General features: G+C 37.7%; 1 protein-coding gene across 1 annotated transcript; it reads left to right on the plus strand.

Annotated features, from left to right (window-relative positions):
- The first annotated feature begins 972 nt into the window (after nt 1-972).
- cntd1 (cyclin N-terminal domain containing 1) lies at nt 973-5306 on the plus strand. Its single transcript, XM_038297048.1, has 7 exons — nt 973-1251; nt 2709-2784; nt 2874-3039; nt 3128-3290; nt 3662-3806; nt 4983-5079; nt 5186-5306. Exons 1-7 carry the CDS (start codon nt 1074-1076, stop codon nt 5288-5290), a joined length of 930 nt encoding a protein of 309 aa, XP_038152976.1. The 5' UTR covers nt 973-1073; the 3' UTR covers nt 5291-5306.
- The last annotated feature ends 10072 nt before the right edge of the window (nt 5307-15378 follow it).

Consider the following 15378-nt stretch of genomic DNA (forward strand, 5'->3'; position numbering starts at 1 on the left):
GCTATGTTTTTTGGGTAATTTTTTAAATCTCTGTCTTCCATGTGTATACCATCACAGTAGTGTAGTTGGGGATTTCAACATGCTACATCTATATATACTTGTGAAGGGGACTATTGTACCAATTTTAATAGCAAATAAATGTCACTTTTATAATGGTTTAAAAATAGGAACTTTTGTGTAATTACCCCTGATATAATATATTAATCCGAATAGTCTACATGAAACTTCAAAGTGTTACCTTTAATTTGAAACCTGGATTATGCTGCTACACCAAGAGGTTGCCACACAATAAGCCTTTTTTGTCAGTATTTCATATTTTATTATAACAATAATATTCATATTATAAAAGTATGTATGTAAATATAAATAAATTAGGACTGTGAAATAATTAATCACACCCAAATAAAAGTGTTTATTTATATATATATATATTTATATATATATATATATATATACATATTTATATATATATATATATATATATATAAATATGTATATATACATATTTATATATATACATATTTATATATATATATACACATATTTATACATGTATAGATATCTATAGATATATCTATATATCATGTTGCCATTCAGTACACTGAGTTTTAATAGCATATATTGATTTAACATAAATACCTTGTGCATGTGTATATTTATTGCACCTGTATGTTCTATTCAATGTTCTTTTCATATGAAATTCCATGGTTATAATTATTCATAAGTGTGCAGTTTCATAACTACATGTCTGACTTTTGTTTAACAAACCAAACAGTTTGAGAATCGTTAGACAATTGAGGAAGTTATGGTTATTTAAGTACATGCGCCTTTAAAACACAATGTTACGAATGAGCGAGCTGCCTGTGGCAAGATGGCCGCCACGAGCGGACGTCGACCCCCATTGGCCAGGACGAGACATCTAGAAAACCGCGTGAACAGCGCCATCTTTTGTTAAAAATAATTGTTAGGCGAGCGGTTATTGTTGTAGTGTGAGTCGTTAAACAGTTCATTTATTATTTAACGGTTATTGTCCAGGAAAATCTCACGTGACAGGTTAGTTTCTTCAAAGCAATATGGCGAAAAGTTTTATTAGTTTTCAACGTAAGTCTCGTCATCAAGCAGCAAGCTTTAAGTTTCGCGAAACCTCTGATCTTCTCAATGATTTTCTGGTGGATTTAAACCAAATGAACAAAGATAACCTGGATGATTTAACGAAATACAGTGGAATATTTAAACGGAAAAGATTCGTTGGTGGGTACATTTTTTTTAATTTCTGTACCAAATTAAAAACAAACATATTTACATTCTACATTGTAAGTACATATATTTTTAATAAACATGGATACAGTTGTACCAATCAAGAAATTTCCCACACTGAAATCAAATAGAAAAACTGTATTCTAATATATTTAAGGTTTAAAAAGCTTGATATTTTTCCTTTTTAAATTTATTTAAAGAAATACTCAAGAAATATATGTAAAAGTATCAATAATATTTGATCTGACACTGAAGAAATTTATTTCTGCATTTAACCCATCCCTTTGGGGAGCAGTGTGTGGTTAAAGTTGTAGGAAAATCATATTTAAATGTCAAATCATTCTGGCTTAAACATGTATATAAATATATTCTTTATCAGACTATATTGTTCCAAAAGTTAGAAAATTTCTGTTTGAAAAAATCCTGTCTTAAAATCTGTGTTTTTCGTTATCTTCTGCAGGCCAGTTAGTTATACGTCAGCTTGTTCACATAAATTCAGCCAATCACATATCAACGGTCATCTGTCAATCAAATTTTTTCGGTCATAGCATCTTGATTCATATGTCGCAGCTAATATACGCAACAGTTGAAATAAGAAATCAGAATCCTTTCCTTTCCCATTGAGTTGCGTCCCAGTGTTCACGGGGATGGACGTCTGTGTCTTCGGCAGGCGTAGAGCTAACAGAACTGGCAGCGTTGCGAGGCAAGGGCTCAAACATGTACGGCTGGAAGCCTTCTACACCAAACCAAGCTTCTGCCGCCCTGGCGTCCTCTTCCACAACATCTTCGTCCCCGCTTTCCTCCTCTAAATAAAAAATGGATGACGGAGGAGACTCATCCACGACCTCCGACACTAAACTCTCCTCCTCTTGCATGTTTCCGTTGTCCATAGCGTTCCTTGACAGTGTCGTTTCTAAGTCACCAGTTTAGTGCTACTTGGTCCCAATGGAATTTCCCATTGGGAACCTACTAGCACTAAGTTGCTAACTGGTTAGCAAGATGCTTCAGACAAACCAGCCACAACCAAACTTGCTTGCAAACCTTCTGCCACAACAATCCTGCTCCCTTGATAAACAACCAGTCACATTCACTTTAGACACTCGTGTAAAGTCGGGCATCACTCGGGAGAATTTGGAAATGCAACGGTTGTAATAGCCACTTCCCTTTGACTTTAAAGGGTCTTGCATAGGAACCCAGAGTGCAGACTGTGGGGATCAAACCAGGTACTTCTAACCTTCTCAGAGCACAAGCACACCGCTCTAATCACTAGGCCATCACCTCCCCGTTTCTCATCTGGCAACATCTTATGTTGCCTTCATTTTCTGTTGAATTAAACACTTCTATCTCTTTCAAAGAATCTGCATTATATTTCTTGTTCTTTTTCCCAATCGACGTCACAAATCTTAATCAGCGCAGACTTTAAATTCTTACGCTACCATTTTGCTTCCTAGAATACATCATCTTAATGACTGAAGAGCTGAAACTTGATCCAGTAGTGGTTCACCATGCAGTTGAACTCCTGCAGAGGTAAAAAAAGGAAGCTCCTTCTTCGTTTCTTTCTTTTTTATTGTCACCTGTTATGTAATGTTATTGAAAATGTTTTTGATCTTTCCTAGGTTTATGGTCAAGCACATTGCAGATATGCTTGCCACAATCCCAATTGAAGGTGCAACTGCTAATGAGGCACCAATCTATGAGGTTTTTGTTCATCTGAAGGAAAAACTCCCTCTGATTATTTTCTCTTGCGTGCAGCTTGCAAGCAAATACTTGTTACATCAACCTGTAAGTTTGTTTTTGTGTCACTTGCTGATTGTTTTCTGGAATTCCTTATTAAAAATAGAAACTTGACAAGGATCTTCCCATTTTGCAGATGATTGAAGCCCCCACTGCGGTGCAGGTACCGCATTCTCTTGGCCTCAGAGTTTCCAAACAGACCCTCCTGGAATCAGAGCTGATGGTTTTTAAAGGCCTTGAATACAGACTTAATGTTCTTAATCCTCTGACGTACGTGGAAGTAATTCTGGAGGTTCTTGGTAAGCTGTTCTGTTGATCCTGACTAAATTTCTTGGTGAATATACAATTCCAGTCAAAAGTTAACACACCCAGTTAATCTTGGTCTTTTATGTCTGAAATTCCCTCTTTACTAGATGTAGACCTCATGATTCAATGAAATGAACTAATTTTGAAAACAATTGTTGAAATCGACAATACATTTTTTTTTAGGGTTGATGCTAACACAGATTATTTTACCAAACCCTAACATAGTCCTACCAATTTTTAAAAAAGCTATTTCTTTCTCAATTTTCATGATATGAAATTTTGCGTTCAGTGTGAATGATATAATCATAAGGGTTAAATCATCCAAGGCGAATGAATGCGTCTGAATTCGGTCTTTTTTTTTCAGTGCACAATGAGCCGTCTGTTCCAGTAGAGCACCTCTATCCCATCAGCCATCATGTCCTCCTGTGTATCACCCTGGACAAGGCTGCCATCTTTGAATCCTTGTTGAGATTCACCACTCAGTGTAGCAGCCCATCCAGGGAACAGAGGTATTACATGTGGAAGACAATTATAAATAATAATACTGTCTGACTTGGAGAGTTTTCTCTGACTCCAGCTATTTTCAAAGTTATGGCAGAAAACCCTGAATTGAATGTTTTAACTTTGTGTAGCCAACTGATTTAGATACCATGGGAAATGCATGATGTGTTTGCTTTGGTGATATGGTGTTTACGCTTTCAACATTCAACGACATGTGGCGACTTTATTGCTGGAATCTTATAGTGTATGAAAGTAAGACGTTTGGAAAGCAGGAGGAGGGGTTATTATGACCAGAACTTGGGAAATACACTGCAAAAAATTTAAATCTAAATAAGTATTTTTTTCCTAAACCAAGTGCATTTGTTCTTGAATTGAGGAGGTAATTGAGACACTTTGCCAATGGAACAAGACAATTTACATTTAAAATAAGAAAAAGCAACTGCATTGTCTTATTACAAGTGCATTTTTATCTAATCTTATTTTAAGAGTAAAAATACTCATTTCATTGGCAAATCATCCCATTTACCTAATAAAATTAAGGTAAAATACACTTGATTTAAGGAATTTTTTCTTATTTCTAGATTGTTTTTGCAGTGTACTTTTAATACATTAAAATAGTCTTAGGAACGTGTTTATGTTCGTCCTCTACCGTATTAGACCAATTCAAATTGTTTGGCATCTTGAGATTCATAATTCCTTGTGCCCTACTTGGTCAGCAGTTTCTCTTTAATGGCTTGTATTCAGTCTCCGTGGTAACCAAGTGCTCTGCTAGCCATCAGTGGAAGGCTTAGATGTAGCATCAGAGCTACATCTCCTGTTCAGGTCGAATTCTTTGAGAATAAAGGACACTTCTTGGCAGGCAGTCATCCACCCTACTGATAATTTCTGTTCTAATGTGTAAATTAATAAGATTTAAATCAAAGCCGAACTAAATTAGACACCTAATTTAGTTTCTTTAGATGGGACAGTAGCTTTTATTTTATTTTTTTTAAAGGGACAGTTGGTCACATTACTCCTGTTAGTTTAAAGGGAAAGCAGCAGTAGTACAGCCCGTATGATTAAGATGTTGAACCATGCAGCCATAGTGACGTTGAAAAACTATTTACTATCAGATTAATTATCTTAGTTGAACTTGCAGCTCTGCATAACTATTGCACCTTAATTAAAATTTTCCATTTTACCAGGGAGAAGTTTGTAAAAGTGACTGAAGACCGAATGCTTCTTGGAGCCGGCGTCATTGCGGCAGCAACATACGTCTCCTGTATTAGAAAAATGCAACAGGTGAAAGGAGTACTTTCTATAAATATACTTATACAACTCTCAGATATGTGTGTCCTTTAAACAAGACCAAACGTGAGTAATTGCCTTTTTTCCAAATGTGACACAGGTAGTCGGTGAACTGAGCCACCTCACAGGAATCTCCAGAAGAAGCATCATGGATCTTGCCCTTGTGATATTAGGTCACATTACTGGAACCATTTCTGAAATGTAAACCAGGAAAAACACAAACCAATGTTTCCTTTAGAAGTTCAGTTTATTTATGTAGAGGTCGGACATTTTCTAAAAATTGTATGAATTTAATACTTTCATCCCTTTCAATTATTTGCAGGCACCATTTATTTTACAGTTTTGATAAAAAAAAATATAAATAAAATTAAACCTGAAGTGAATGCCTTCATAGATAAAAATTTTGTCTGGACAAACACCATCCATCTGCCGTGGTTAACTTTTTTTTTTCCTCCAAATGATTGAGATATTTTTGACTTCCAGATGTAGAGAATTTAATAAAAATTTATAGCATCAAGCAAAGGCTCTGGATATTGTTAGCTTTTCAGAATCAGAATCAAGTTTATTGCCAAGTAGGTTTGCACTTGCAAGGAATTTGACTTGGTGTTGTTGGTGCAGACAAAAAAACAAAATAAGATAGAATACAATAAATCCTCTGGTGATGTTGCCCTGATGTTCATGAGCTCTTCTCTGGTGAAAGAGCTCGGGGTAGCATCGCAAAAACCCGAGTTAAGTAGTAAAAAGAAACTAAAAAGTGCGCACCAGCACACCGTGGCTGCCGTCTGCGGCGCCATCAGGATGATATTTTTTGGGGGTGGGGGGGACAATTAATTCAGAGTGTAACTGCCATCAGAATAATTTACAGAGGTAGGCCAGTGGGGTTGAAAAGCATTGGCTGTTGATCAGCTGGTTGATCAAAGTGGTTTCCAAGCACCTCAAATTGAGAGGAATAGAATACTAGAACAAGCAGCACGTATAGCTCCCGCCACCAGAGAAAACCCAATATCTCTGTAGTTTGTAGTAGCCATTCAAAATGTCCCCACTTTCCTTGAGTGGCCCTTGGCGGGTCCCCAAAATTCTTTTTTAAACATCTAAAATATTCTGTCATTATTTGTGGAGATTAAGATCTAAAGAGAAGCGCCATCTCCTGGTCAGAACCTGTAATTCAGTGAAAGGCTGGAGTCAGGGTAAAAAAAAAAAAAATATGCACCCCAATGAGGAGGCCAGTGGCTGGAAGTTGGAGGGGATTTTCCTGCCATTCGGCTGGCTTTTGACTGGGAAGGGCCATTTTGAATGGCTGCTACTGTAGGCGTTTGAAGGACCTTTTAGTTCATCCAAGCTTTAACCTTAAGACAAACTGTGAGAATAGAGACAGATCAAGGCAAAGGTGGCTTTGGGTCAGTTTTATTGTAAAGCTTTGCATCATCTACATAACAGAAATCCTGTAGCGAGTGATTTTACCATTGAGGGGGAACATGTAAAAGGTTTAACTTGAGAGTTTGGGTTAATTGGCTACAACAGGTGGAGTCTTGCTTTGATTTATAAAGTTACCCTGCAGAACATTTTGTGGCACATTTAGTTATTTACCAATCTGACAGGCAGCAGCTCTTGAATCTAAAAATAAAAAAAAAATCTGAATCAGATCTTTAGCAGAATCTGAAGCCAACTTCACCAAAAGATCTTCAATAGACATTTTTCACATAGTCTTGGCCTGGAAGAGTTTTTCCTCCAGGAAAGGGAAACATTGATGTATGGAACGTCCCCGATCCTGTTGGGGTGTAGTCGAACCTAGTGTTGCTATACTGAAAGCGGTTGTACCGTGACCTGGAGTCCTTGGTGTGCACCACATCCTTGTCATTTACAGAAGTGAAGTCTGGCTCATCCTCACCAGGATGAAATGAGGGGTTCCAGCGATCCTCTGCAACCTGAAAGCCACTGCCACCTGGAGCTCCAGGCTGGCCATCCTGATAGCCACGTTGTTGGGCCCAGTAAGTAGAACCTCTGTCTGCACCTCCAAAACTACTGGGGCCACTGCTGTAGTAAAATCCTGGAGAACTGGAGCCACCAAAACCATCCGCCTGTCCACTGGGGTACATGTTAACTGGTTTGGATGAAGCTATATATCGCCACAATGTCTGCTGTTGTTCATCTCCACTCCCTGAGGAAGCAGTTTACAATTACAATACAAGTTACAGCTACTTTTAGACATGTTTGATTAAAACTCACCTGGATTTTGAGGAGCACATGTTATGCTTCCAATTAGCAGGAAAGAAATCCACAATATCCTGCAGACACATTGTGTTTCACAACATTCAAACCAGAAGGTTCCACCAGCAGCATCAAGCTGCAATTAAACATTTTAAACTGAACCTCACCTCATGGTACCGGTGCAGGATAGACCTGATCCCTCTGATAATGATTCCAACCTGAAGGCTTATATGATGAGCAGCTGGAGCTGATTGGAGCTGATGGCTGAGTGGAACAAGAACCACCAACATGGAGTTTATCTCATTGCATTTCTGAACACTGCAGTTTGGAACTGTTACTATGGAAACAGAGGTGTAAAAGAACCTGGAAGAACTTGAAGGATGGATCCATGCAATGACGCCTAAGCAATGTTTAACAGTCTCACTCTAGGAAGGGATCAGGAAAAAGGATAAAAAGAAAGTATTTGATCTTATATTTAAAATATGTTTTAATAGTTTTTTTCTTATTCCTTTAACAAAAATGCCAAAAATTAGAGAGGCAGTCAGCAGATTAATATCAAGTCCAGTGTGAATGTCACCAACTAAAACCATTGTTGACAAATTTCCCAAATTCACCAAATGCAGGACAAAGACTTGAAATATATCGTACACCAATGTGCTGCCGGCCCCACTGATCGTTCAGGTTTTTAAGGGAAGAAATAAGAAGTAATTCATTAAGTATTTTCAATATAAGCATCTGAGAGTTCGATGCTGGAAATCAGAACTTTTGCCGCTGGACCCTGGAGCATCAACTAGTCAGAAAAGGTTTTTGGGGGGGAAATAGACACTGCTTGCAAGCTGTTATCAATGGAAGCAAATCGTTACCATATTTCAAATGAAAAAGCATTTTCAAAAATGCTTTTTCATTTTAAGAATATGGCTGCATTGTTTGACTCATAAATGAAATTAGTAATCAATAATCCTGTTTGCATTATAATTTTCTTCTTCAAGACTGCTCATCCTTTTACTTCATTCAAATGAAAAAGAAAAGGACATTTGAGATTTATTTCTCAAACTGTACCCCAGCAAATACATACCAAAATTCAATGTGAAATGTAACATTTGACCTAACCCTTTGGCTGCATTGCTTGACTCATAACTGAAATTAGTAATCAATCATCCTATTTGCATTTGCATTTTCTTCCTTAAGACTGCACAATTTACATTTCAAATTGAATTTTGGTATGTATTTGCTGGGGTACATTTTGAAAAATAAATCTCAAATGTCTTTTTCATTTTAATTAAGTAAAAGGATGAGCAGTCTTGAAGAAGAAAATTAAAATACAAACTAATTTCATTTATGAGTCAAACAATGCAGCCACATTCTTAAAATGCAAAAAAGCATTTTTGAAAATGCTTTTTCATATGAAATATGGTAACGATTTGCTTCCATAGTTATCGTTTCTGCAAAGCTGTCTGCATATGAAAAACAAATAAACTCCAAAGGTTTACAAAAAAATAAAAGCCTGGACAATGGATTGTTATGTACCGAATTGTTATGTATGGTGCACCTGTGCTGTAACCTGACTCCGTCAGATGGATTTGCTCCGCATATCCATCTGGAAACCTTCCGTTGAAGTAATTTTGGGAAGGGGTGAAAATACTGGTTAGCTGATTGGCCTATGTTGGTGATAGACGGGCCAAATAAACCAATCAGATCAACGAAGCATATGACATTACTAACAGAGCGACGACGAAAACACAACCACAAGCCAGGCTACTGTTGCCGAAACCAGTCGGGAGAAGAGCAAAAACATCTTTTCCTCTGAGAAAAGCCTCCAGAGCAGTGTTTTGCTCTTCTTTCAGTGAAAAAAATACTCTGTAATTCCGATAAAACTTGCTTGATAGCCACGCTAACGCTAGTTTCATCGGCTGAAGCCGCCATGTTCTTTAGACTGAACTGTCGCGCTTCTCGTTGCGTCACACCTCAACCCGCTTCAAAGCCAACGCTGATTGGGCGTTCGTTTGGTGAACGGCTCCAAATTTTCTTTAACGGAGAGTCTCCAGACTGATTAGCGAGTGAAACCTTGAAAGCTCGCGAGATCAGGATGGTCTCACGAGGCTACCTGTGCTGCTGACTACTTGATTAGACAACTGGCCCTTCAGTCTAACAAACTGTGGCCTGTTTATCAGGTAGATCCAGGCGATTGCTACCTGAGTCTTCTGAAGTTTCTCACAAAGTAAGTCAGGCTGTATCCTCTTAATCAAGCTGGATAAATAAAAAACATGATCCTCACAGCGCTGTTTAAATGACAGTAGGTTTGTTGAAGCAGGTTTATGATAGCACCTTTAACTTCACAGCGATAAGCAAACTGCAGGGGATACTGACACCTGCATGTTTGCTCGCTCATGTGAAAAAACAGGAGTCTCTCTAGGACCTTTGTGAGGTGGAATGTCAGAGCAACATGTCTATAGTTATCGAGCACTGTTGGCTGAGTTTTATTTGGCACTGGAACAAGGCAGGAGGTCTTCCACATCACTGGAACTGTCTCCTGGGTCAGGCTAAGGTTGAAGAGGTGCTGCAGAATCCCACAGAGCTGCTCTGGACAGGCATTCAGGACTCTGGCTGACACTTCAACAAGACTTGAAAAGACTTGAAAATTTGGAATAAGCATAATTGCACAAAATCCAGTGCATTGTACTTATCACAATGAAAAAATAAGCAAGTTTTTGATATAGATATTGTTTTGTATGGAACTACTTTTACAGACTCTGCAAAAGCAAAACATTCAGAAAAAAAATATATTTATAGACATTTTACCAAAGATATTATAGCATGTGGTATGTTGAAGTAACAGCTCAGGGTTCATAAAAATATTTGTAAATCTTATAATTGATGCTAAATAAATCAGAAATAAAGAGACTGTTCGTTTTATGAAAAAAATGTTTGAACAATGTAGAGTTGATCAATAACTTTATAGATTCAGAGGTCATTTGGTTTAATATCTCTAATAAAGTAGAAATTTGTTTAATAATCCTAATAAATAATTAAATAAAAGTATCTATCATTCTACAATTAATTTGAATCTTCAGTTCAGCATTCATACTTTGAATCTGCCTTTTGTAACATTAGACAAAGCAGTGCTTTGTCTCTTCTCTGTTACATCACTCAGCCATGTGCAACTGATAAAAGCAATAAAGGCATAGACTATAAGGTCTTTATGCTTCATGTTGGCACTGAATATGGTGAGCCAGAGAAGCTGTAGCTCCAGTAGATCAGCAGAACATCCAGAGCCAAGTTCACCAACACACCTCTCTCTCTCGCCGTGACTCTGATGATCCTGTCTTAGCCCCCTCATTAATCGTCTCTCCTCATGCAGTCTGTCAGAAGGAGATGGGACTCTGCACTCACCTTCAGTGTTTGTCTTTCTTTAAACCCATGCAGGGAGGATGATCTGGAAACTGCAGAGGCTGAGAAAGCTCTGCAGGGATTGAGTCAAAGCCAGGGCAAGCATGTGTGTTTCCAGAGGTGAGTGGAGGCTTAAGCGCTCTATCTGTGCCCACTTCATCCATCAATGCTGCCGACACGCAGGACTCTCACACACTCACAACCACTAAACCCAACACAAAATGTTTTTAGGATATTTAAGAGGTATTCCTCATTAGAAACAATGTTTTGTTTTTTATCTGGACATCATTACATGCAAATATATACTGTATGCTAACATGTTGTCTTCATTCCAACAAATAAAAAGCAGCATTACCTTAAAATTATTTTGTGCTTTCGAAAAGCAGCACAGTATACTCATTTAAATTGCTAATTAATAAATATTACATTGTAATTTAAACCAGAAGTATTCTGCTATAGGTATACAAATATGTTACCAGGGCAACCGATCCAAAATATATTTTCTATGCTTCTGCAAAATCCCTGCTCAGTGGCCCAGTGCCTAAGAAAGAAGGACTGCTTAATGGATGGAATAAAAATATAAAAGTGTAAAAACATGTGATGGTGATGTGAGGTCATCATTTTAAATTTATCATGAAATTTAAAACACAAATGAGATGTTGCATAGAGTTCATCAGGTCATAAGGTAGCCATGATTACTATTTTAAGTCTAAATACCATTTTACAAAAATATGGTCCTGTTCCCTATGTATATATATTTCTAAACACGGGATTAAGACTGTGAATCTATTAGTTATTGTCACTTTTTTCAACCCCCTTGGCTAAAAGCTACTTGCACCTTAAAGGAATAGTACACCCAAAACATGATTAGCCTTCATTTTCTACTCACCCCCATGCTGAACAACACTCTGGAGTACTTTTTTGATATCTCAAATGCATCTGGAGATCTGGGAGGCTTCTTGCTGTCTGCTGACATTCAAATAATGGAGGTCCATGGCGCCCGAGGCAGAAAGGTCCATAAAAGTCCACAAAAAACGTGTCAATATTCCTCCATACTGCTCGTCCAATGTATTCCAAGTGTCCTGAGTGGGTAGCGTCCATAATTTACTCGAAACAAAGTCATTTAGAATGTTTTTAGAGCATAAACAGTAGTGTATAGGATTTCCTGAAAGCGCGTTCACGAGTCTACGGAAACCGAGGCAGACCAACCCAGACGAAAGTGCGCATTCAGCTCGGCAAAGAACTCTTGCTCTTCCTCAACACTGAAGTCCTCAGACATTTTTCTTTCGTTGTTTCTTTCTTTGCACAGGTAAACAGCACATTTCTTCTTCTACGCTTGCATTATTGGCAGAGCAGACGCTGAATGCGCACTTTCATCTGGTTTGGTCTGCCGGCTTCCGTAGCGCCGTGAACGCGCAGGCGCGCGCTTTTAGGAAATCCTATACACTACTGTTTATGCTCTAAAAACATTCTAAATGACTTCGTTTCGAGTAAATTATGGACGCTACCCACTCAGGACACTTGGAATACATTGGACGAGCAGTATGGAGGAATATTGACACGTTTTTTGTGGACTTTTATGGACCTTTCTGTCTCGGGCACCATAGACCTCCATTATTTGAATGTCAGCAGACAGCAAGAAGCCTCCCAGATCTCCAGATGCATTTGAGATATCAAAAAAGTACTCCAGAGTGTTGTTCAGCATGGGGGTGAGTAGAAAATGAAGGCTAATCATGTTTTGGGTGTACTATTCCTTTAAGCCTTGAGGTAGGCCTGCCCAACTCTAGGCCATGCATGGTTAGGGTTAAAGAATTTGGGAAGCAGATATCATGGTGACATGCTTTATGACCTTCTCACAGGTTTATCCAAATCATTACAGTTAAATACATATTCTCAGACAACACCTCACCGGGGCCACTGAATGACATTGTGGGGAAATTAGAGGAAATCAGCTCAGGCATTAGGAAGAGAATTGTGAACCGCCAATAGTTGGGCTCATCCTTAGGAGCTGTTTCCAGATACCTTAAGATACCATGCTCCTCGCACTAGGGCTGCAACAACGAATCGATAAAATCGATAAAAATCAACTTTTAAAAGCGTTGGCAACGAATTTCATCATCGATTAGTTGTGTCGCGCGATTATTGCGTCATCCGCCGCGCCGTCATCACTGCCTCTTGACTGAAAGAGGAAGAAAAAAAAATACGGCAGAGCGAGTCAGCGCCGCAGGTGCAGTGTTGCCAACTCCGCGACTTTTCAGACCCCTCCAGCGACTATTTTTCAAAAAAGCGACTAGCGACAAATCTGGCGACTTTTTTCGGTGTCACTGGCGGCTTTTGGAGACTCTTACGTGAAAGCATGCATGTTCCTACTCTGCCGTGGGGCGCCTCCCCCACACCAACCGCGTTTTCCCGCAGTAGTCCCTCTCAGTCAGAGCCTCAGCGTCCAGACTGCAAATGAAGCGCGCATGCACCGGGATTGACGGCGCAAATTGATCACAATAATTAAAATAGCCTGTGCTTTGTAAAGCGAAAAAAGTGATAACATGCAACTTTTTTCAAAAGAAATTAACATGGCACGGAACCACCATGTTTGTTTGGTTTTAAAGTGGGGGAAACGTTACGTTAGTTTCTCAGGTAGCTCATCTGATGCTTTCCTTACCTACCTACAGACAGTTACTTACAGACAGTGATAAGGTTGGCTACTTATTTTACTTTTAATTTCATTTGAATTAGCTTAAGCAGCGTTTATATTTACTTTATAAATAAATTAACTTGCAAATTATGAGGGCAAGACTTTTAAAGTTTAAATCTTCTGGCAAAGATAAAGTAAAGAAGATCCTGCAATTTATGGAAGTAAAGCAGAATAAAATCCAGCAAGATCAGTAATATGTCAATTAATTATCTGCCACATTCCCATGTAAATATCTGTCTTTGGAGGATGTGTTTTTTAGCACCCCTAGTTCTCTCATTTTTATTCCAAATACAATTTATAATTTGAATCACAGGGATATTTTTATCTCTATGGTTCAGTATTTTCTCAAGTAGCAACTTTAACTGCTGTACTTTCCTGTCTTAAAAGGCAGAACTCTTCTAGTCTAAAAAAACTCATTTGTTGAAATGGGGGGGCCTATTGTTTGAACCCCTTAGAGGCTTTTAAAAACAAAAATGTCTTTTTATGCGCTTTATGAAACAAAGTACCCTATATTTTGTGGATGTACAGCTACATTTCTCATGTAAGTTTGCGTAGTTTTAACACAAACATTTATTTTTCATATTGCACCAGTACAGTTAATGAGCAACCTGTACTTGTGTGCTTGTTTGTTCTGTCTAAAATGTTTATTTTGGAATAAAGAGGTTAATATAAAAAATATATTTTGTCCGATTCATCGATTAATCGAAAAAATAATCGTCCGATTCATCGATTTTTAAAATAATCGTTAGTTGCAGCCCTACCTCGCACCCAACAGTAGTACAAGTAGCATTGTGGAGGTAGAGGGTTTTTGTGTCCTATAGATGAACATATTTTGTTGTAAAATGTGTAAAATGTCTGTAAAATGTGTTCTGAAAAAAACAAAACAAAATTGCAATTTCCCTCTGGGATTATTAAAGCATATCTGATTCTGATTGTTGTATCTGATGTGGGCAAGAATGATCCTACAAAAAATGAAATCTCAAAAAGTATCTTTTTCTTAAAATAAGTGCATTTTTCTTGAATTGAGGAGGTAAGTGAGACACTTTGCCAATGGAACAAGACAATTTACATTTGAAATAAGAAAAAGTAATTGCATTGTCTTATTTCAAGTGAATACTATCTAATTTTCTTATTTGAAGAGTAAAAATACTCATTCCATTGGCAAATCATCGGATTTACCTACTAAAATGAAGGCTAAATACACTCATCTCACTTCTTTCTAGATCGTTTTTGTAGTGCAGTGGATGGCTGCAGGTGTACGCTGCAAAAACGATCTCAAAATTAGTAAAATAGTCTTAAATCAATGGTATTTACCCTTAATTTTTGCAGGTAAATAAGATGATTTGCCAATTGAATGAGTATTTTTACTCTTAAAATAAGGTATCTAGATATTATTCAATTGAAATAAAAGAATGCAATTGTTTTTTTTTCTTATTTTAAGTGTAAATTGTCTTGTTCCATTGGCAAAGTGTTTCACTTAAATCCTTAATTTAATAAAAAATGCACTTATTTTAAGAAAAAAATACTTATTTAGATGTAATTTTTTGCAGTGTTTGATGATAGAATAGGCTGGAGGTAGGCTTTTAGTAGGCGCTTGATAGTTAAACAGACTGATAACAAGCAGGGGGCAACCAAAGAGGGCAGGACGAGCAGAGGGAGTGCATACACTCACTGGCATGAACCTCATGCAGGCAAGGGGGAGACGATCTGGCGAAGACTGAGAGAGAGGAAGGTGTATCTGCTAAATTTGATCAACATATTGGGTGAGAGCAGAGAGTGGCAAACAGTCAGCTAGCCTAAAAATCTATTTTCACATTCATATTCATATATATATATATATATATATATATATATATATATATATATATAGTAAACCTTACGTATATGTGAAAGTATTCAATGCCCTGTATGTAACAATGTAACAGGTTGGAGATATTTAATACTAACGTACCTGCATCTAATTAAGATTTGAGGGTGAAGATAAGTAGACCCCCTCTAATGCTTGA

The sequence above is a fragment of the Cyprinodon tularosa genome, unplaced genomic scaffold, assembly GCF_016077235.1.
Source record: "Cyprinodon tularosa strain WSP-4 unplaced genomic scaffold, ASM1607723v1 ctg38, whole genome shotgun sequence".
Classification (NCBI taxonomy): domain Eukaryota; kingdom Metazoa; phylum Chordata; class Actinopteri; order Cyprinodontiformes; family Cyprinodontidae; genus Cyprinodon; species Cyprinodon tularosa.